Below are 24,226 nucleotides of genomic sequence, written 5' to 3'. Positions count from 1 at the left end.
GGCTCCTCATGAGTGGGTCTGAGAATGTTTCCTCTTCCAGCAGTTACCATTTTCAGCTCATTTCACGCCAGTGTTTCTTTTGTGGTGGTGTGTTTTAATTGTTGGTCAAGCCTCTTAACTAATTTGACTGAAGACCAGCATCCAGTATAAAGTGCTGCCTACAACGAGTTCAGACCATTTATTCTCTCATTGATAATTGTCCCACTAGTGAAGTCAGTTAACGAATGCCTGCCAAGTGTGGACCTTTATTTTGTGGTCAGTGACAGCTTTGATAATTAAAAGAACTTAGTGGCTCTGAGAGAATTCAGTCATCTGCTGTCCCAACGAAGGAGATTGCTTTTGAGTTGAACTATGGAGAGGGGTACCCAGACGAGACGAAGTCTTAAGGGAAGGTCTTCGCCCTTGACTCCGTCCCTCACGGAGGAGTATCTTGTTTTCTACAGTACTGATAATGTATTTGCCACCCCTCAAACCTTATACGTTGGCGCTTTAACACAGTCTGCTGTGTGGGTGCCACTGTGCCAGAAACTAAGCTGTCCCCAAGTCAAAGCTGGAGTTTGGGAGGTCCCCTTGGGGTGATGCTTGGCGCTCTGGCCGCTCTCTGATTCCTGGGAGCTAGTGTCACAACAAGCTTTTGAAGAAAATCAAGGCACACACGGTGGTGTGCTCCCCTGGGAGGCGATGTCTCCTGGGGATGCTGGGCTGAGGACACCTGGAGCAAACGACCTTGTGTAAAGTTGATCTCCTGTCTCCCTCCACTCTAGTAATTACCTTCAGGACTGTGTCCCCTCTAATGTTACCTCTGCTGAGAACATGACCGACAGAAATACTGATTGGGAGGAGTCAGTGGATGGTCCCCAGTGATAAAGGCAACTCCTTGATGGGTAGGTCCAGGACACGTTTGTATCTCTGAGATGGCAGCAATGAATGTCGCATCTGGTTGTTCCCTGAGACCAGTGTTTCCTGAAAGAGGGCAGGGGGGGCCCTGCAGAGGAACTGGGACATTGCCAAGGGAGGGATACAAGAGGCAAGAAAGAGGGCTTTCCCAAGAGCAGGTGGCTGGCCAGAGGACCGTCACAGAGGGTGCCGATGACTCCCAAGACAGAGCAGCCGAGTGGACTGGTGGAGAGGTAGCAGCTGTGCTTCAGTGTGGGACAGAAGGCAGGTGGAAGCACAGGCTAGCTCCAGGCAAGCCTGGGGAGGAGGGAGAGTGGAGGGAGGGGTGAAGCCAGAGGGCGTTAGGTTGGTGTCAGGAAAGGGCAGGTTTTCAGAGGTTTTTGGAGGGAATTGTTTTGTTTATTAAGTAGTGATTGTGCTTTTCTGAAACACGTTTCTCTAGGAGGGGCTTGACGGGGGTGGGGACGCGGGGGTTAATAGGAAGCCAGTCTATGCCAGAGGTTGCCATGGTAATAATACAAAGTACACGCATAGGAGTTTTCTTGTTTAAATTACTATAGTTCGTGGTGTAATAAAACACTGGCTCCGCAGATTCATTAGGAATTGGCAAACACTAGGAGGACAGCAGAGCAAAGCACCAACGCCTGCCCTCACAGACATCACGTGAGGAAATGGTTCTGAGAGGGCCCAACCCATTATCGTGATCCGGTCACATGGGTTTTTCCTTGTTTCTTGGGACTTGTATTAGGATGTTGTAAATGCATCCTTTACCACTTCGTTCCATTGTCCTGCTGTCCGAATTGTCCTTTTAAATTATCTTGTACAGTGGCTGTCTGTCCACAGTCCAGCCTGCTCAGCATGTTTGTGACCGGTGACAATCCAACTTTGCTATCTTAGAAGCAGAAGCGCAGCAGCATCTAGTGGGTGGTGTGAGTACTCAGAAAGTGAGTTGCTATCAACGTTTCAGAGTACTCGTTTAGAAAAACAGTTTGAGACTTACGTAGACATACTGTCTATAGCTTACTCTCTTGTACATGGATAGCTTTCCCAGATGGACAGTGTAAGAACACAGCTGCTAAGATATGGAAGTTTTATTTGATTGTTTTGTTTTGAGACACAATCCTGCTAAATAGCCCCCGCTTGCCCCCAACACATCCTCCCACTTTTGTGCTGGGATCAAGCCTGCCCAACCACCCGGCTCATTCCTACTGTTCTGCTGGTTTCTTTTGTAGCGCTTGCTAGGCAAGTGTCATGCCACTGAGCTACACCCCCAGCTCCAGAGTGCGGTCTGTCTTACAGGACGGACTTGGAAGCATGAACAAAATTGAGTTTTGTGGCTTGCTTCAATTCATTTAAGTAAGTTGGTCACATACTTTGTTACTTAAACTTTTGCTGTGGACCTGCACATCTCGCAAATCTTAGAATAAACTTGAAACTTTAGAAATAAAAGCACCACTGTTGTAATTTTAAAAACAAACAAACTGGCATTCGTCCGTGGATTAGAAGAGAGGACCAGGAAAAAAGCCGGGGTGCAGCCACCTGAGTGTCTTTATTTATTTATTGCAGAGAAATGGTGGCTTTTAAAGAATGAAGCTGGGAAAACTCTGTCCACATGCAGAAGAATGAAACTAGATCCCTGTCTTTCATACTGTGCAGGCCAGAGTAGATCAAGACCTTAACATGGGACTTAATTACTGACATAGGCACAGACAAGGACTTCCTGAAAAGTCTGCAGTGGCTCGGGAAATAACTGCACGGCATGCTTGCCAGCTGCTCACTTGGTGGAATTAATGTCCAGGATATACAGAGAACTAAAATCCATAAAAACAACCCAGTCGGTAGTTGAGCAAATGAACAGACAGTTCTCAGAAGAAGCGCAAGTGGCCAGCAAGTGAAAGTGTCAGCATTCCTGACCATTAGAGAACTGCAAATCAGAAAATACATTCAGCCAGGTATGGTAGTATATAGGTGTGATCCCAGCCTTGGGGAGTTGGAGGAGGAGGTCATCAGTTACATAGTAAGTTCAAGACCAGCCTCGGCTACTTAAGATGCTGTCTTAAAAACTCAAAAGGAAAACTGCATTGAGAGCCCTATGGAAAACAGGCTACTGCTTGCAGGAAATGTTAACTGGCTTAGTCAGTGTGGAGAGTCCATAGAAAAACACAAGTAGAATGCTCGAGTGATCTGCCTATACCACTCGTGGGTACATTTCTAAAGAATCTTAAGTCTGAATACAGCAGCGATACCTGCACACTCTGCAAGATGTAGAGCCTCGGCAGATGAATAAAGAAAATGTGTGAGTATATACAAGGCAGTTTTATTCAGACATAAAAAACAAAACCATGCTGTTTTCAAGAAAATGGGCAGAACTGCAAATCATTGCGTTAAACAAAATAAGCCAGACTCAGACAAATGTGGCATATTTTCTCTAATATGTATAATATGTATATATATAAAACACAATTATGTATGTGTATTGTGTGTGTATATATGTGTGTGCATATATATATATATACACATATACATATACACACAGTGTGTATAATGTGTGTGTATATATATTTAAGGGCCTCAAAGTAGAAAGAGAGCTCTTTGATAATAAGGGGCTTAGTGGGATGAGGTGTCAAGAGGGTAACAGTGGTGGGTGACCCATGTATGAAAATGTCATAATGAAACTCACCATTCATACTGTTACTGTATTCGAACAACACAACTCAACGTCCTGTTTCTTACACTTCAGATTCAGATGCTTCCTGCCAGCCCTATCTTCCCCTGTGTCTGGGTTCCCAGTTCTGGGGCACACACACACACACACACACACACACACACAGAGTTCTGACACACACACACACACACACACGCACGCACAGGCTGGCTCAGTTCTCTCTTGCCTCCCTGTTGCCTGCCTTAATAAGGCACAGCTCAAGGCTTCCACCTCTTCCCTCCTAGACACAAAACCTTGAGATTTTCCTCAGGGCTTTGGTTTCTCGCTAACCTTAGGAAAATCAAGTTAACTAAATTCCGTGGGCAAGTTTCAAGTGCTGGGAAGGTTGTTCTCAGTGAGGATAAATGATCTAGACTCAATGGCTTCTTTACTGATGATGACTTGGTATTTTCATGGGGACGAACTCTGTCTTCGAACCCTGAGCTAGTGTCTGACCCCCTCTTCCCCAGCGCCCCCCAGAGATGCTCCTCAGAGAAGCTTGTCTGCCGTTGGGGATCTTTGCTTTTAGGGGCTCCTGGTGAAAGGACATTGCTTGCTCACAGCATGTGCAGACCCCAGGGGTACCACTCAGCACTGCTTGCAGAGTGAAAGATGAATAAGTCAGATCTCGCCCTCAGGTAGACACAGCCGGAGGAGAGAGAGCAGTCCACTGTCTGTTCAGCTTGTACCGATCTCGTCCTTCCCTTGTGCCGACCTCTCTACCCAGACAAGGCTAATCGAGTGGAGACCCACTTCTGCCCTCAAGGATCTCATTCATCGTCTGCTGCTAGAGACAGATGAAGGGTGCTGTGTGCGGAATGGGGCCGAGGAAGGTTCTCTTCACTGTGTTACAGGGACTGTGACCAGTAGGGGAGCTGAGGGTGGCATCTGGGGTGACCCTGAGGCCTGTGAAATGTGACCCTATAGGTTATTAAAAAGACCAGGGCCAGGGCTGGAGGGACCGGAGAGATGGCTTATTAGTAAAGAGCACTTGTTGCTCTTGTGGAGGGCCCAGGTTTGATTCTCTCCGGTCCCCTCTTCTGACCTTCTCAGGTGCTTGGCACACATGATGCACAGATGAGCATGCAGGCAGACACTCACATAAAATGAATAATTCTAATTCAAAGGTTTAAAAATAATTTTTTAAAAGACCAGTGGACATTCCTAGCAAGAGCAAACAAAGCAAATCGCAGACTTTCCTTTAGTTCTTCCACAGTGCTAGGTGACCTCGAGTTTTATCCACTTCCGGTGGTTTCCATGTTTCCACTGGAAAGCTGTGAGGCCTATAACTCTAGTCCGTTATCAGCCTCAGTGACAGTGAATGGAGTGTAGCTGTTCTTGATTAAAGGACTGGTTGATTGGGGCGCTTGTGAAAGAGTTGCTGGGGCTGGGGATTTAGCTCAGCGGTAGAGCGCTTGCTTAGCAAGTGCAAGGCCCTGGGTTCGATCCTCAGCTACACACACACACACACACACACACACACACACACACACACACGAGTTGCTGTGGGGTTGGTGGGAAGAACAGTTTCTGTCTCATTCCCCTCTGTATCCACTTGGATTTAAAACTAGAAAATGGTTACGAGGCAGGCTTTGAAGCATGTACCTGACAGTTGGGAGCCAGACCCTGGCCCGTAAAGTGAGAGCCATTAGTTGTTACGGCTTTTGCTAAGGTGAGAAGAAGCTGACAGTCATGAACAGCTTCAGGATTCTGCTGAGGTGGGGAAGACGTTAGTTACTTAGGAAGACATGACTTCAGCTGTATTGGGGGCAGGATGTCAGAGTAAACAGGGATTTGTGGGCAGGTACCTTTGCTATTAATAATTGCCTACATTGCATTTTTAAGGGAAGAGTGCCCCCTACTGAGTAGAGTGTAGTTTATCTTGAACCCTTTCCTGTGATCTATTTTCCTAGCTATGGCACTTAACTCAGTTAGTTCATCTTGCAGTAGAGGGACCACCTCAGCCAGGGCCCTCCAAAGACCACAACAGCACTTGGCGAGTTCCGGAGTTTCGCCATATACTAAGTGGTCAGCTGTTTTTCTTTGTCTGGTAGACAGGGGGGGGGGCTCTTCTAAAGAGTGAACAAGGGAGAGTGAGCAACACGTGGCCTGGGCCAAGATCTATAGGATTAGTCCTTTAACGACAGCGTGTTCTCTGGTGACAGGTTAAGGACATGAATGATAGCAGACACTCCAGTGTCAGAGCTAAGGCGTGTTATTTCACAATTTCGCAGTCACTGTTTTTAGTCTGTTGATACGCTTTTGGTGGCATGGCTTAATCAATTACTGGGCATTTATCTTAGCTTTTTCTACTTTGATGGACTATACAAGCATGAGGTGACATGTGAGGATATGTAAACTACATGCTGAATGGATTTGGACTTGGTGTGTTCATTTGTATGGTATAATTCATGAAAGGTTGATGTATTAAGATCATGAACTGACTAATGCAAGTACAGGGGCTAGAGAGAGAGCTCAGCAGTAGAGCCCTGTGCTCTTGCAGAGGACCTGGGTTTGGTTCCCAGCACCCACATGGCGGCTCACAACCGTCTGTAACTCCAGTTCTGGAGGATCTGACACCCTCTTCTGGCCTCCATGGAGCGTGCACACATGTGATACACAGACAAACACTCACACACACACACACAAAAAAAAATTTTTAAACACCACAACTATAAAGTATTAGAGCCTAATGTTTCTGTGTCTGAGTCAAATATGCCACCTTTGTGTCCAAAAAACCAAATGTTATTCACAAGAATTTGGTCACTTGTTTTGTTGTGTTTTGCTTAAGGTGTATCTTGAAGAGACAGATGCCTAAATAATGAATATTAATTGACTGAATAGCAAATAGTCCTGAGAAGATAGTTTTAATAGTATAAAATATGTGGTTATGACAATAGTTATGCTTTCAGATTAGCCTTCAAAAGGCTACCATAAACCAGATATGTGAGGCATGCTTGTAATCCCAGCAAAGCCAGGTGTGTGGCACATTCCTTGGAAAGTGAGGATAGGCAGATGGGGAGCTCAGAGTCGTCTTTGGTCATAGTGAGTTGGAAGCCAACCTGGCATAAATGTGACCCTGTCTAAAAGTAAAAGATAAGCCGTCATTTCTTTGACTTGACACAGAGTAAGTGTCTCTGGTACTGTTCTCCCCAGTTCTCAGCTTGGTAGGCCAGATGGCTCCGGGGCAGCTTGTCCTAGAGAGTTGGAGTTCAGTGTAGGATATCAGCACAGCCGGGACTTGGCTGTGGCAGCTATGCTTCCTTCCTCTCCAGCCCTAGTGTTTTTTCATTCCCTGCACTTAAACATGGAGAATTTGGCGGGGCGGTGGTGGCGCACGCCCTTAATCCCAGCACTCGGGGGCAGAGCCAGGTGGATCTCAGTGAGTTCGAGGCCAGCCTGGTCTACAGAGCAAGATCCAGAACAGACATCAAAACTACTTGGAGAAACCCTGTCTCAAAAACACAAAACAAAAACAAACAAGCAAACAAAATGGAGAATATGTCTTTTAAGGGCGAGTATTAATGATGTAGTAATTTTTTTAATGACCAGAATAGTAATGTTTTAATGTAAAACAGCCTGGACATCCATGCTTTGCACTTACTACATACTTAAATGTTCCTGTAACCCTTTTTGATGTTTCCAAGAGAGCTTTTAAATGATGTTCACTCTTAGTAATTAAGTTGGAACTGCTTTATAACAATACAGTATTCAGTGTCTTCCTAGGCCGCGTTATCACAGAGAGCATATGATCCACAGAGCTTCTGTCTAGATGTCACATGATCATGCAAGAGTCTCACATTTAAAAATGCTGGTCACCAAGGGTGTCTGTGGCTCTAGGAATCTTTGTTTCTGATGCTCTGTCTCCTTGGGCTGTAGGGAAATCGCACCTGCCATGTGATCCTAGTACACACACTAAACTGCCCTGATCTCTTACCCCAAACCCCAGATCAGCCTCCACAGCAGTCTTCATGTTCTTCATGACTCTAGTCAACTGTTACCTTCTGAACCTGACAGGAATAGGCGGCAGCAGGGCAGGTAATGGTTTTGTTTTGATGCCTTTGTGTTTTTTAAATAGTAAATATTGTGTAGAGAATTAAGAAGCAGCACAGTTTAGGAAGGAGAGGACAAAGCTTTGGGGCCAGGAAGACCTGGTTCTAAAGCCCCCAAGTTCCCTAGACTACTTAATCTTTCTGCTGGAGTCTGGCCTCCTCAGTGACGATGAGTCTCACCCATAGCTGTGCTCAGGCCTGGAGCCACTGAATCTGGAGCAGCACCTGGGACTGAGAAGATCTCCGTAAGGATAGCGTTAACAATAGTAGCAGTAGTCATGGTTACAGTATCTCCATTATCTCCATTGTACACAAGAGCTTAACGGAGATATGGAAGTTAGCTTCCTAAGTACTGCACACGCAGATCCGTGCTCTGGTACCTGCCTTGTATGGTAGGTTTCATTAACCCCACTTTACAGTGAGGAATTGAGGTACAGAAGTGGTTGAATAACTTGGACCTCAGTTACCTAGCTGGGAAGATCTGACCCTTGGATTGACCCTAGGCGGCTTGCTCCAGAGCTCACTCCCCTGTCACTGAGCTCATGTCTGACCTTGTCCACACCATCCTAGGCACGTACTTTGTAAGAGCTATCTCTGTCGGCGATGAAACCTCCCGGGGTTTGTTGCATACATGAATAACGTGTGCATAAATTTTCTCACTGAGTCCAGCTTGTTAAGTGATGTCCCTTTGATGGACGCTCCCTCAGGTTTTCTGGATTTGGTGGCTAGTGTCCCATTGGTGCCTCTAATAGTCACCACACACACACACACACACACACACACACACACACACACACACAACACCGCCCCATAAGGCTTCCTCGTGCTCTCGGTGTGAGTGGGTGAGTGGCTGTGGTCTACATGCCTTTTCTGGAGCTCACTGCTCTGGCTGTCAGCATCACTTCCTTCAGCTGTGCTGGCTGGCATCCTCTTCCAGGTCCTGATGCTGAGCATCCTCCAACATGATTCATAGGTCAGTCACTGCCAGTGGCTCAGCTGTGTGTGCTGAAGGTGCCCCATGCTGTGTTTGTCAGAACCCTGGGCTCTGTGACAGTGAACAGAGAACACTCTTGAGGCCCCTTTAAAAGTCTGTACGTTGGGGCGCTCTTGTAGCAGTAGAGAGGTTTTTAGAGAAAATGGGGGTTCTGAACATCTCTGGACTTAACTCCAGAATGCCCTCCTTGGCCAAGAATAAATGCATTAGACTGGTGTAGCTGATGAACTTGGGCTCTGCCAGGGCTTGGATTGAGTCAAGCTCCAGTGTCTGAGAACCGCTTCCTTCACGGAGGGGAGGGGATTCATATCTGGAGACTGCTGGCACATGCTGAGTAATCTTTTCCCACCCTAGTTTAGCTCTTGCCTTGAAGTCAGGGTGAATTTTGTGTTCGCTTAAGCCCTATGTTAACCCATAAGATAGTTGGTATCGGGTTCTTCTCTGGGTTCTGTGTCTTAGGAATACTGGCTCTTAGAACAGGGGCCTCTAAGCAAAACCCAGAGCAGTTTTCTTGCAGTGTGTTCCATGGAGCAGCACCTCCCTGTCAGACATGTTCTGTTAAAAAGAGTTTCCATGCCGTGGACCTTCTTGCCTGCCATTCACCTAGGTTTTCACATTAGACTCTGAGATACCCTGCAGTGAACAGGTTCAGCTGTCTATTTCCGCTAGTATTTTCTCGTCTGCACACAGTGATATTTGCAGTTATAAGGTATCAGCTCTTCAAAAGGTGGCTTCTGTATACTTTGTGTACTGTTCAGTACCATTCATCCTTCGCTGGTTCTGTCTGCCAATCCTGCTGTTGATAATTGTTCAGGCACCACCACCTCTAGATCTTTCTAGACCTTCCATAGGTAAGTTAACAATGGATTGATCCTGCTGCAGCATTGTGGTACTTCCCAGCCTTTCTGGGATGGCAGACTCTGTCCAAATGTACCTTTTTGCATTTATTTTATTCTTCTGCCTGACCCAGTGCTTACATGGGTAGGGTGCCACTCCTTGAGTAGAGAGGAAAAGTTTTGTTAGGAAACCATTCTTCTAATTCTGAACATCCTAGCTAACCCACCTTCCCACCCGCCAGAAGGAAGGACTGTAGCCCTGGCTCTCCCTCAGGGTTGCAAAGGCTGTAAGAGAGCATTGCATTCTACCTCAGTGGGAACTCTTCTATTAATTTCAGAACATTTATGTATCTAACCACTTTCCCTAAAATATGAGGTAGGAATCTGTAATTACAGAGTACATCCCTCAGGACTAGCCTTGGTTAGTGAATCTCTTAGAAAGATGCTCACACATTTGGGGAAGGTCCCAAAGAAAATCCACACTGTCACACCGCACACTTGGGATCTTCTGGATGTAAAGCAAAGCAGCAAAAGAGCAACCACCATCTCTGCCAGTTGCCTGCCTCATGTCACATGCTCTGGGCAGTGCCCGGGAGGGAACAGGCTGCCTTGCTGAGAACCATGCCACACAAGTGGAGGCCCAGTCTGCTTCTCTGGTGGAGTGTGAGATCTCATTAGGCTTATGCACCGCCGTCTGGTAGACTTTCCCAGGCCTGGATGGGAGCACAAAGGGGTGGAGTTCTTGAGAGGAAATAGACAGCTAGCCAAACACTGTAAAAGAGCATCCTTTTCCGTGCCTACTAAGGAAAAGGGTGCTCACAGCATCCCATTCTAAAGGTCCATCGAGTATCAAGGACACAGCCAGGACAAGTATAAACACTGGAATTTTTAGCAGTGACTATCAAAAGAATACAAGCTTTCATGAGTGTTTATTGGAAAAGAACATGTGGGAAATGGGACTGTTGATCGTAAATTCCCTTGGAAAACATGGTCACTCAGAAAATTATTTGCATTAAATCTGATAGCTTTTCCGAATTCCCTCTTGAAGAGAAGTGTTTAGAAGTACTGTTACAAAGATGACTTCTTTGATGTGTGAGAAAGGATTTAACTTATTTTTAAGTAGTAAGTGTCCCAAGAGCAACCAATGACTTTACAGCCTCTCTGACCATCTGTCTGTCTGTCCATCATCGTGAGGTACTTGCTTCCTGTCTCTGCACTTCTCATACATTTCCTAAGTGACAATTCATGAAAAGAACTACTCGTGTTTCTGCCCACTTCTACCATTTCCCACTGTCTACATAAATACTACAAACTGAAATTGTAGTTCCTCACTCCTGACGGCCAGTGGGCTGCACTGAACTTGAAGGCAGGCGGCCGGCTGGTTTCACTTGAGTCTGGCTTGGTTCCTTTCCTGTCCGTATGCATGAACCCCTTACCCTGACAGCACATCTGCCCTCGTCCCCTTGTTCTCACAGCTGCCTTTGTAAAAACCTTAGCTCACACTGCCTGGTGTCTCCGCTAGGCGCTCCCCGACCAGCTCACTTCATTAGTAACCTGCTTTGTCTGACTTCTTTGCATTTCTTTACTGGGGTGTATTCTTGTCTCCCCCAACCCACCCCCGTTGCTGGTGTCTATTTGATTTGTCTGAGTTGTCTTTTCCTCCTAGCAAGCCTTAATTTCTGTTGCATTTTGATGTTTGCTCAGCTTGTCAGCGTACATAATTGTCCTCATAACTTGACAGAAGACATGTGGTACGTTTTCATTCTTATAAATTTATTGATTGTCATATTCATCCAGTAACATTCAGAATAATTCTTTTACCACATGTAGGTACAGCATTTCAGTGACGTCACCAGTGTTGTGGAATAACTTGAATTCGGTTGGTTTGGCTAGAATCTTCAGCTGCATATCTGGGCTACTTGGGGGTGCCGAGGAAACACTGTAGTCCACCCAGTGTTGCAGTGTTATGTTAGTTCTTTCTTGGCCTACTAAGCAAAGAGATTATTTGCCAAATGCTTGCGCTCCGTGGTTTTCTGCCTTTGGCTTAAGCCACAGGGAATGGAGCGTGAGTGTGGCAATGGTCATCTGTAACTGTCCACCTGAAAGGTGAACCTTGTTGCCTTTAAGTGTGTCAGTGGCTCTGGGGTTAAATGTCTGTGTGCTGGTTTCGCAAGGTTTACTTTGCTTCGAGGCAGTTTTTGAATACTCATGTGAGTATTTGTGATCAAGAATGATACCTTTTAGTCATTTAAAAAAACAAAATCGCTTGAGCAGAGTTGAATAGTAGTGTAGTTTATTTAAAAAAAAAAAACACAAAACTTTTCATGTAGTAAGTTTTTCATTTCTAAATTATGTGCCCTTGTAGTATTCTGTATAACTGATCTTAAAGTTTATGAAGTGTCTGAATTGAGTTACTGGTAATAATTTACCTAGCAATCCCTTAGAGTTTATTCAGCACGCTCATACATTTCAAAGGGAGAAGGCACGTGGTATAGCGTAGCTGTGTGATTGAAATATGGTTTCTTTGGTTCATTGACTTGTCTTCTAGAAAGACTTGGGGACAGCATCAGTTCCTGGACCCACGTGTGCAAGGAGAGGACCAGCTCCCAAGGCTGTTCTCCGATCTCTGCATGTGTGAACATACGCACACACAGTAAACACATGTAAAAAGATTTTAGCAAGACTTGGTGTGGAGTTAACTTCCTAGACTGTCACAGGTGCCTGCATGACAAGGATGGAGGGGAGGGGGGAGCCATCTGTATCTGTTCACTTTAAAAACTCATGAGAGGGAAATGGGTCATGTAAAAGCCTGCCCTCCTGAGTTCAGTCCCAGCAGTCCTGTGGGGACCAGAGAACCAGCTAGAAGCTATAGGCCAGCTAGCCCAGAGGACGGGGAAGAGACAGAAACAAGAGACCTGCCTCAAAATAGCCCCTGAAAAGTTGACAGCAGCTTCCACGCATGCACCAAGGGCACACACATGCTGGCACTAACACACACATGTACATGCTGGCACACGCAGTAAATTTGAGAAGTGGTTTATGCTGACTAGTAGCTCTCTGACATTTTATAAATCCGTTATTAAATGTGCATGGTGGCTTTTCAAACAGTTTCGTCCAGAGTCCTGATTTAGAAGTAGGGAGACCTTTTAGAATCCTCTAGTTCTCTTTGAAATTGTTTACATGTCCCCACAGGCACTAATCTGTGGCGGGAGCTCCAGTTTGTGAGAGCTGGGACCATCACACACAATATTTCTCCAGGTCTGTGTTGATCAAAGATGATAGTCATGGTCTCCATTGCCATTAGGTTTGCTTACAGAGGACAGGAAGAAACCTGCTCCCAAGCAGCACTGTCTCCTGAGTCAGGGAGCCATGATTGCAGTATGTCTATGTATCGGTCCGTTAATGTTACACATAACCTCTGCAACCGTGATTAAGATCGCTTTTAATCTTAAAATCACGTTGGATGATACTTTAATAGAAACTAGTCCATGAATCCAAGTAAGTGAATTTATAGCATGTATATGATTAATTGGAATACACTGTAAATGTCAATCAATCAAAATTACATGATGGAGCCAGCTGTGGTGGTCCACATCTGTAATCCCAGTACTCGGGACACTGAGATGGGAGGATGACAAGTTTGAGACCAGCATGGTCAGCATAGCAAAACTACCTCCAAACAAAAAACCAGGAACAGCCGGAATGGCTCAGCTCAGTTGCTGAGTCCCTTTTCACCCAAGCCTGATGGCCTGAATTTGATCCTGGAGGAAACAGGCCAACTTCTATAAGTTGTCCTCAGATCTCCAAAGTGTAACATGTGTCTGTGTATAAAGTTCCATACATACATACAACACACATACATGCAAAATGAATAAATGTAATAAAAATGTGTAATCACAGGTGGTATGTGTTGTTAATAGTCACACATTATGATGTAGTTCATCAGAATATGAGCTTTTTGAAAGTGAATTCTTTTTATCCACAAAAGACTGAGGAAGTTTTCACATGTTAATAGAAATAACCCAGTCCCCAATGATTGCCAGTATAGAAACTTGTGTACATCTGGCACAGAGAGAAGCGGAGTAGAGAGGGTGGCTGGAGTAGAGAGGGTGGCTGTCCGCAGCAGTGAAGACACCCCTAGTGAGGACCAACTCCCAGGGAGGCCTCTGACCCCCTGGAGATACCTGCCTACACACCCTTAAGAAAACAAAACTCCAGTCTGTTGGTGGGGTGACTCAACACCTCTAATCCAAGCACTCCTGGAGGTCAAGCTGCAGCTGTGCCTGCAAGAAAGGAAAGGAGGGCAGCCACGGTTTCTGGTTGTGCCAGAGAGAATGTTCACCCAATTTGGAGGAAGTTAGCTTGTTTCTCCGCAGGGTAAATAGGAGTTGGGTTTTCACTCTCAAGGTGCATGCAGTGTTACTGAAAGCCTAGAATAAAGTCTCCCGGGAACTTGCTCTGATGGTATGAGCATTTTATGTGGCATTACTGCCCGTGCAGACTTGAATGTTGCACTGGGCAAAGGTGGAGGAGCCGCCCTTCCCCGTGGCTCTCAGAAAGCCGGCCGTGGCCCGTGACCGTCCATCCTGAGAGAACACAACTGGCCCAATCCTGAAGGACAGAATTTTGTTTTGTTACTGTTTTACTGTCCACACATGTTCCCGCTAGTTGAGTGGACTCCAGACGCTTGTCAATACTCATTCCTTTTTGTCACCTGTCGCAGAAAAGAGACTGACGTCACTCGTAAATGTGTGTTGGTTTTGTTTTTTAAGTTAACGTAAGGACTTGTTCACTGTGCACATAGAACTTTGCCTCCCTTGGCTTTTCTCACCTGTGCAGTGGGACAGTGTGAGCCCCAGCTCCTGAGAACTGGGCCTCTTAACGGGAGCAGTCAGTGCTGGGCCCCAGGCTGCAGCGTTCTCCGCCTGGGCACTCATGGCACACTCACTCTTTTCTCCCCTGGCCCCTTCCTTTGCCTCTCTCCTCTTTCCTTGGCAGCAATATGTGCATTTGATGTGTGAGTTTCTGCTGGAGTGAGGGCCTTCCAGTAGCTATGAGCTGTGTGTGTCTTTTTCCAAATGTTCTCTTCTGGACACCAAGAGAATCAAGAGTCTCCTTTGTACAGTTACCCAAGATCTACACTGTGACTACTAGTGACTTCCGTTATGTGCTCTAATAATGAGCAGAATTAATGCACTTCTTTAATTCTGGCAGTAAATTGGTTGCCACAAAGAGAGAGAGAGAGAGGCGCGCAGTATAATTGGTGTAGCCTAGGCTGGCCTGGAGTTTGAAATCTTCCTGCTTCAGCCCCTCAGGTGCTGGGATTACAGAGTTGTGTCCCAGACTTGGCTCACAACATCAGCCCTCAGCAGCTGAGCCGATCTAGCACGCATTTAGTCCTCCTGCTGTTACTAAGCCAGTCAGGGATTTCTCCATGGCAGTAGTTAGCGCAGTATTTCCTAGCTAAAATGAACCATTTAACTCTTTTTATATGGTAGGATTCTGCGCATCCTTGATGTCTTCTGTGTCTTTGTTGTGTAGAGCTGAAGAAGTCCTTGTCGGGTTCTTTGGGATTTTTGCAGGGGATAGAGAGTGTTAGAGTGTTTCATTCCAGACTAGAAATACTCTGGGTTATATTTGTAGATTAATTTAAGAATGCTGAAAACCCCTCTTAATAAATAACATTGAAGTCTTGGCTTAGTTTGTTAAAGAATCTGCGAGAATTCCCTCACGGAGACATGCCTGTGGCCCCTGAAGAGTTACAGCATGTCCCTTGGGGTGGCATTAGGGTGGCACTAATTGTCCAATAGCTGCCAGGGGACCCAGTAAAGCCCTCGTGCCTACTTTCATTACTTCTCCCTCGGGAGCTGTGTGCTCCCGAGTTCTGTCTCCTCCCATATTCCGTCTCTGCATCTGCAGCATCCTCCGTTTGCTTTATCTTGATACCATCGCCTATGCAGTGACACTTCTGTGTATCCTGCTTTCAAAATCTCAGGGTGGCCAAGGTGTACAGTCCCACCTAGTGTAGAGTGTCTTTGAACCAGGGCACATTTTGGACCAGCCAACAATGAACTACAGGATGGGTTTGGTACACAACAGGAGAGGTGACAGCTGGGGAGAGCCTATCCTAGAAAGTCTCCCAGTGCCGTGAGGCAGACCAAAGTTTAGACAGGTCCCCAATTTTATATTGTATTACAGTGGGTATGGTCTCACACACACACACACACACACACACACACACACACACACACATATTTGCATTCTATCTACAAAGACTGAACTGCTGGTGTACTTCAGAAGGAAGTGTCTTAATGCTGTAAGAATGGGCCATGCCTGGCATGTAAGGCACTCCAGGAAGGGGGTCCTAGTTTATGGACCCGATAGGGTTAGTAAGATGACTAGACCCGGACATTAATATAACAGTAATAAATAGTATAAAAATGGCCTCTTACAAGAAGGGAAGGATCTTGATGCACTTAGTGTGTAGCAGCTGTATTTTTTCGCTTTATAAACCTAACATCAGACTGAGGAAGGCCTTTAAAGTTCTAGGTCAAGCATAAAATGTCTTCGGAAGAATGCTTAGGAAAACAAGGAAGGAAGCCGCATGTACCCCAGATAAACAGGAAACGGAAACCCCCCCCCCATCTGTTAGTGTTTATTCTTTAGGTTTATCTAAGACCTTATTCTTGCATTTAAGTCTTCAAGGTAGTTTTCCCAGATGTGTTCTGGCTTTACTATAATCAGTTAACTTTAAAGGTCAGAAATGTATGAGCTATTTTAGCTAAAGCAAGCATGTTTCTAGGTAGTAATAGCCGTGGTTCACCTCCAACACACGTACACACACAGCCATGCTTAGGTTCATTAGCAGTTCCTAACTAAGCGTCAGGCTTTCTGATTATAGCAGCTTTGGTTAAAAAGGGAGTTTGTGCTCTGTAGCTGTCGGATTCCGGCTGGCAGATCATTGCTGTATACATAAGCACACATCCCTGACAGGCTAGGAACCCTGTCTGTCATGGATGGAGGGTATATTAGGGTTGTGAGGGAGCCATGTAAGCATGTCATCCAGCTTTCATTCCTTCCAGCGGGCTGGTTCCCATTTCAGAGACAAAAGAAGCCAGTTAGGTATGGTTTCTTCCTGGCATGAAAAATGGGATGAGCTGTATGTTTTGTTGGTTCTGAGACCCCAGTATCTGTAAGTTACACCAGTTTATATGCTATGAAGGAGGAAAATATTCCTATAAAATTACAACTTTTGATTGTGTAGAGCTATTCAAACTTCAAATGATAAAGTATAAAAATGAACATTTTAGAATTATAAAATTATTTTGAGAGAACTAAAACATGTTTATATTTATAGATTAATTTAGGAGTGATAAAAATTCCCTTAATAACATCAGAGTTCTAGATTTAATCATAATTACAAAGTGATAAGAATATTAAGTAATATGAAAAAGTCATTCAGTGTTAAAAGGACATCCCTTTTAGGCCCGCCGAAGGTGTTAAAGGAGCATTCATGTCCTCTGTGTGTCACACTCACTCTGCACTCCTGGGCTTTGGTTCGCAGAGTATAGACAAAGAAAGCATGTGCTAGCTAGCTACTGCAGCACAGTTGGCAGCTGGTGAGAGCGGGAGCCGTGTTTGTAAATTACAGGGATCACTTGGAAGGAGGCCTGTGGAAGGATGAGCTGACAAGGTCTCTGAATAGTTGAGGAAAAGTAGAGTGAGTAGAAATGAATCCAGTGAGCAGTCGGGAGTTAAGAGATAGCCCATGCAGGAGAACCCTGAGCCAGGTGTCTTGGAGGCCCAGAGGAACGACACCAACCCCGCCACCAACCCCGCAACCCCGCCACCAACCCCGTGGGGACCAGGCGGAGGGGGAGCCGGGAGGCGGGAGTGAATGTGAGCTTCAGAGACGCTGCCAGACTGGAGTGCCCCCTGTCCCTGGCAGTTGTTACTGTAGCCTGGGACAGGGCCTGGGACTCTTCTAAACTGAGGGGCTTCCGGGGCTCCTCAGATTGTTCCCTTCCAGGTCCTTCAAGTCTTAGGGAGCCACCCTCCGGCAGGGAGCTTGTTCAGTTCAGGGGAAATAGGTTCCCACGTTCTACCTCCTGCCTCCTCTCCTGTCTCCCCCTCTCCCTTCTGTCTGCCTTTCTTGCTTTCTCTCTTACTCTGCCAGTGACATCATCATCATCAACAGTAGCACAGTACTCAATCAGCATGGCAACAGCCAGATACTGCTGAGTACCTGAACCATCATGAACAACGGTGTGCATCCTGCATGCCTTCTTTCTTCGGAACAGTCTGTGGTAGCAGGAATGTTGGCTGTGTGGCCTGACTGCCCATTTGTAAGATCCAGATCAGATGTCGTCCTGAATACATCTAGGGCCATTCCTGACATTGTGCTGGCTGTGTGGTTCCCAGCCCTCCACGGTGTTGGCATTTCATGGGAGTCAGATGAGCATTTCTGCTCTGCTCCTGTTTATCTTGTGTTTTGTTTGTTTCGCTGAAGCTGCTGCCTCTGAGTTATGATTAACTGGAAAATTCCTAGACAAGTTCAAAGTTGACATTTTAGTAAGTTCAAGGTCATCATTCCTGGTGTTTCCACGAGAGCTTCCTTTTCCTCTCAGGGTAGAAAAGTATTATTCTCTAGCTTTACTGGCTTTCCAAAAACAGTTATTGAAGTTAGTCTAGAATTATAAAACTTGGTACTTCTCCCAGAATGCAGGTACTTAATCTTCCCTGAGAATAAGGCTTTGAAATCTGTGGGTATGTGTTTGCATATGGGTACGTTTTGAAATTAGTAGTCTTCCAGAAAGTGCCACTTCTCCTGTTAGACTGTCAAGTTAGTTCCCCAAAGTTCCTAGCTCAAAGATGATCTTAATTCTGGGGACTTGTCATTATGAAACAAAGGTCAAAATGTTTGTGGCAGATCGTTTCCAAGAACACCAAGAGCTCCATCACTGTGTTCCTGCTCCAGGGACATGCAGACTTGAGCATTCAGACAATAGGACGTTATTTCAGGATACAGTTCTGTTTAGATTCTGGGTAGTTTGTTCAACCTTTACTTAGTTCGTTAAGAAAATAAGCATACCTCCCCAATCCTGTGTGCATTGACACCAATAGTTAGAAATTCTGAAATAAGGATAATAAGATACAAATAAGATATTTCTTCCTTGTATATTATAATATCGGTGTGGTGGGCAGTCTTTGTTAAAGCAGTGGTTGATGTTTTGGATTCATTTTGGTAACTCCTGGGAAAGAGCCTGCATTGATATTTTTAGTAAGCCTACAACCTTGAAGTAGAACCTCGTTTTTTAGGGATACTGTTAAAATTGATGGTAGCAGACAACATTCAGCAGTATCCACCTTAAACACAGTCAGGATCGTGTACACTGTTTTCATACCTTACCTCAGTCTCTGGTGGGTTTTATCACCTGTCTTTTCAGGTACCTGTAACCAGACTAAAACAACCACACTGTTCACTTGTCCTTGGAAATGGTTTTTTTGTTTTGTTTTGTTTTGTTTTGGGGTTTCGTCAATCTGACTTTTCTCTTTGTCCCATTTCTCCCTTGATTTTAGTCGAGAGATGGAGACTAAAGAAACCCTCAAAGGATTGCACAAGATGGACGACCGCCCGGAGGAGCGGATGATCAGGGAGAAACTGAAGGCCACCTGTATGCCCGCCTGGAAGCATGAGTGGCTGGAAAGGAGAAGCCGGAGAGGTCCTGTGGTGAGTGCGGTGGGCACCGCTCTGGGGAGGGGGGCAGAGGAAGTGGGAGACCCTGCTGTCGCTTCCTATCTACTGAACTAGGTCAGAATTCAAACCCCCGCTCACAAAGCAAGTTCAGCTACTGTAGGAATGTGTGTCATGGAGTGCTGCAAGCACGCTGCCCTCCGGGTCAGCGTCTGTACCCTTGGTAGTTTTATAACATGCTTTCCGAATCAAAATCATAATTCATTTGTGATGTTTCATCTCTGATAAGGCCTAAGAATCTTATTTCCAGAAATCTTTCAGGAAAGCTGGAAACAATTAGATTAAATAGACCCAGGAGCTAGAAATTTATGAAATTTGTCAAAAGAATAACGAGGTTAAGAAAGACGAGAATACTGTGTCCTGTGCCGTGGTTTTCCCACTAAAACAGTTGAGGATAGGATTGTGAAATGTGCTTCTGCATTCATGCACAGGAGGAAGTGCCCGCTGCCAGTCTGTTGATTGCATTTTGTTTATATTTTCTTTTGAAGTAGAAATAACAATGATAAGATTCATTCCACTCTGGCCAGGACCTGATAAAACCTCACCACATAGTCTTCTAGCCTTCATCTTCATCCTCATGGGCCTATTTAAGGTTAACTGAACACGAAAGTAAATATGTAAACTTTAAGTTTTATTTTATGTGTATTAGTGTCTTTGCCTGCATGTCGTCTGTGTATCGTGTGCATACCTGGTACCCACAGAGGCCGGAAGGCGGCCTCGGATGCCCTGAGACTGAATGTCAGGTGACTGTGAGCCACCATGTGGATGCTGGGATTCAAAGCCCAGGTCCTCTGGAATGACCACAGCCGTAATAGTAACTGCAGAACCTTCTCTCTGACTGACCCCCAAAGTTTCAACTTACTTGTCAGCCACACTAGCCACCTTCAGGTGCTTGATAACTGTGTGACAGTGTGCTCCCCACTGTCCGAGCGCTGTGGGGGCCTTGCAGCTAGCAGTTTCTCAGTAGCCCCGAGGCTTCGGACTCCTCTGTTGGGTCGCTGTCCGCTGTGCAGATGCCGCAGGGAAGATCGAACTGTCCTCTCCTGCTATCTTTCTCTGCTACCATGGTGCCCGCCCAGCTAAGCCTCTGCATCTTTCCTTCGCTTGAGGCTTCTGGTGGGATCCTTCACCGTTTTACTCACTGCAGAAGATGGAGAGAGAAATCATGGACCGAGCTTAGGACATTTTACTGGAACAGCCTGTGGAGGTGGCAGTTAAGAGGCCTTATTTCTACTCAGTCGCTGTGAAGCACTCCCGAGCTTGCTCCTCTCCAAGCTCGTGGAGCTGGAGTTGCTCTGTGGTGTCGTATATCAAAGCCAACCGCACTAATGTTAGATGGGTTAAAACAAAATTTCTTCTCACTTTCTGCTTTCCAGCAAATACTTAAACACCTTGCCTGTGATGTAGGACAGGAGGGAAGAGAGAGGTGTAGAGCAAGAAATACAACATGTAATCCTTGAACATAATTGCCATTCCTGAATTTTATTGCTCACAGATTCCAAATTACCCTTAAGAAGTTTACTGTCTACTTGGGAGGTCTAGTTTTGTTTATTTTTATTTTTTTATTAAATTGCTTCAAGCCTTCTCAAAACAGTAAATAAAAAATAAATATCTCCAGATGGGAAATTAAGGCTCATACACAGTAAGTCGAGTAATGTGTAAAATAATGCAAAGCCCTTAATGAGTAGGTGCCAGATGTGCAGAGCGAGCAGAAGAACAATACAGAGTTCAGAAAGATGAAAAATGTAGCCTAGGGGCCAATAAGATGGCCTAGTGGATAAAGGCTCACCCAGGTCAGCCTGTCGGCCTTTGGCCCTCAGGACCCACCCAGTGGAAGGAGAGAACCAACTCACACACGTTACTTTCTGACCTCTACATGCATACCATGGAGTGTGCATGCACTTGGAACCCCTGACCCCACATGTACACACATACAAACAAACAAATAAATAAATAAATGCAGCTTTTTAGAGGTTAGAAGGTGGCTCAGCTGTTAAGAGCACACACTGTTCTTTTGAGGGAACTGAATTTGGTTCCCAGCAGCCACATTAGTTAGCTTATTATTACCTGTAACTCCAGCTCCAGGGAGATCACTGCCTCTATCATCCTCGGGCACCTGCACTCTTGTGCACATATCCCCCACCATTAAAAGAAATTTTAAAAAATTCAAGAATGTAGGCTGCATTAACAGAGGTTTTATGAACAGTAGGACTTTAACCAGAACTTAAAAGGTGGGTGAGTTTCCCTCAAGTGAAATGATACTGTACATAGGAGGAGGCTTCAGCTGGACTGAGGATTCGGTCTGAGAGGCCTATATTTAAACATGGCAATAGCAGCAGCAGGTTATGTAAATTGCATGTTTCCAATTTAAGAAATTGGTCTTTAAGCTTGAAGCATCCCTGGCTTTTTCTAGCCCCTTAATCTTTTCCCCTCTTCCTATTCAGATTTGAACCAAGGGCCCCAAGTGTGCTGAGCAATCACTGTGCCAGTGAGTGTGCTCTGGCCTCCCCCTTCGTACTGAGATCTGAACCCAGGGCCCCGAGTGTGCTGAGCAATCGCTGTACCACCAAGAGTGCTCTGGGCCCTTCCCTGGCTTATCTGTACCTTAAAATTATTGTAAAATAACATTTTCAATGATAGTTTAATATCATCAAATTGTATTTGACTACTTGAATTAATACCCATTATTACTGTTTTTATGGCCTACATTTTTTTCAAAACAAATGAGCAGTTCTTGAAGTGCTAATTTAACTCAAATTTGTTTCCCACTCTGTGATATTCAAGTGTATTTATATACATATGTTTAAGTAATCAAAACATTGAACTATTTTTGTTTGATTTAGGTGGTAAAACCAATCCCTATTAAAGGAGATGGATCTGGAGTGAGTAACGTGGCAGCTGAGCCTCAAGAAGGCCAAGTGAGCTCGGCTTCACCAGCCCCTAAAGGCCGCCGCAGCCCGTCTCCTGGGAGCTCCCCGGCAGGGCGCTCAGCGAAACCGGAATCCCCAGGAGTGAGGCGGAAGCGAGTCTCCCCAGTGCCTGTAAGTTAAGATTTGAACCCTCCGCAGGCTCCGGTCTGGCATTTGTTGACTCACAGCACAGAAGGGTTGCCCAGCTGTGCAGCAGAGGCACAGCTGTGGAAGTGTGATCTGAAGGCCTGTGGGGGACCAGGGAGATGCTTTCCAGGGTCTGTCAAGCCAAGACTAGTTCTGTATGAAGACCAGTGTGTTGATAAAGTCCTGGTGCTCTCACCCCAGTGAACACTAGACTGCGACATTAGAATTGAGGTTTCCCTTCAGTAGTGTGTATTCACTGTGTGAGAATCGGTTTGTTACCGCCTTTTCATGCCTCCTGCCCCCTGCATTTACTCTGTCTTAGAGAATTTTTGCTCTTTTTTGCTATATATTGTCCGGGGGGGGGGGGGGGGGGGGGGGGGAGGCTACTTTGTTTTAAGAATGCCTTTGTCAAAGAAACTTCTTTTTGACTCTCATCCTTTTTACTGCTCTGTGGTGTGTGATGAGATGGGACACTTGGATAACGCGCCTCTGCCACACACTGAAATACCGTCACCGTGGAAGGGAAAGCCTGTGTGCCGTTGTTGGTGTCACAAGCTGAACCAGCCATCCTGTTTTCGTAAAACAAAATTATTAATTGAAAGAATGGCCAACACGTGTGGCTGTTCAGACATGTACTCAGCAGACATTTTCCCCAAAGTGAACCAAACGAACTGTCTCATCAAGGGAAAGCGTGTTTTTACCACTGAGGTTGGAGGTTCCAAAGCAAAAATTAAAGTTTTTGGTTTTTTGGGGTTTTTTAAGTTGAGGGTTGGGGATTTAGCAGCACTCTACCACTGAGCTAAATCCCCAACCCAAAAATTAAAGTTTTAGAACACGATTTCTACTATGCCTTACTGCTTCTCGGTATTTAGACTTTTCTCAGACTGACAATATAAAATGGTTTTTTTACATTAAATAATTAAGTATTTTCCAAATAGATAGTATATATTGAAATAAAATCACTCACAAGCTCCATTCAGGGTGTAAAGCATACCATGTGGATTTACTGTGCCATTCTGGAAAAGCCAAGACCATTCCTTGATGTTCACTTCCCAGCTGCTTTCCATGAGGCTGGAGAGGTGGCTCAGCAGTTAGGAGCACTGGGTGCTCTTCCAGGGGACCTAGGTTCTACCCCCAGCACCCACAGGTGGCTCACAGCTGCATGTAATGCCAGTGTTGGGGAATCTGATGCCCTCTTCTGGTTTTGTGGGCATTGAACATACACAGTGCACATACAAAGTTGTAGGTAAACACTTGCACACACAAAATAAACAAACAATGTGTGTAAACACTTGCACACACAAAATGAACAAACTATCTGTTGTTTGAGCTTTGGGCTTATATTTGGGGCCATGTGATCATAGAAAATAGGCATAATTTTGTGGAAAGGCTCTAAAAAGCCCCTGGTAGCCAGATTCCTTTTATATGTGTACTTTAATCACCACATCCCACTGCAGACATGTTAAATCAGACATCAGAGAGGTGCAGAAGGACGGTCACGCGTGCTGGTGGTGGAAGTAAACACACACTGAAACCCTTCCTGGGTTTGAAGAGTAAGCGGAAGGATGGCAGAGTGCAGGGCTGAAAGCAGAAACCCGCAAAGCACTCTGTGCTACCAACACGGTACTTACTAGCTCATACATTTGGAAGTTCGGGCCAGGAGCTTGTCCCTGCTCCCAATGGCCTCTGCTCAAGCCAAGCTTGCTTCCCGGCCCATGCACTGCCTCATTTGCAAAGCTCAAACCGATGGGGCTGTTGGCGTCTACCTCCCAGCATGGCTGCTGGGTTGGAACAGAGGCTGCTGGCCTCCGAGCTCTTCTTAGGCCCCCCTTTGCATCTTGATTTCATGAGGCCTCAAAGCAAAGGAGGACCATGAATATATATATCAACAGAATCGCACCTTCCCATCCTCCCTCCCCAGACCACCCCACTT

The 24,226-nt window shown here is 45.6% G+C and overlaps 1 protein-coding gene across 1 annotated transcript in view; it reads left to right on the top strand.

Moving 5' to 3' along the window:
• Positions 1-24,226, top strand: part of Map3k1 (mitogen-activated protein kinase kinase kinase 1) — a 61,969-nt gene that overhangs the window by 16,262 nt on the left and 21,481 nt on the right. The window contains exons 2-3 of the mRNA XM_036207105.1: positions 19,063-19,213; positions 22,081-22,278. Of these exons, the coding sequence (XP_036062998.1) occupies positions 19,063-19,213; positions 22,081-22,278 (349 nt within the window). The remainder of the gene's footprint in view (positions 1-19,062; positions 19,214-22,080; positions 22,279-24,226) is intronic.

This window comes from Onychomys torridus, chromosome 15, assembly GCF_903995425.1.
Source record: "Onychomys torridus chromosome 15, mOncTor1.1, whole genome shotgun sequence".
In the NCBI taxonomy this organism is placed as follows: Eukaryota; Metazoa; Chordata; class Mammalia; order Rodentia; family Cricetidae; genus Onychomys; species Onychomys torridus.
Note: the sequence above shows the minus strand (reverse complement) of the source record. Positions and strands in the feature narration are given on the sequence as shown.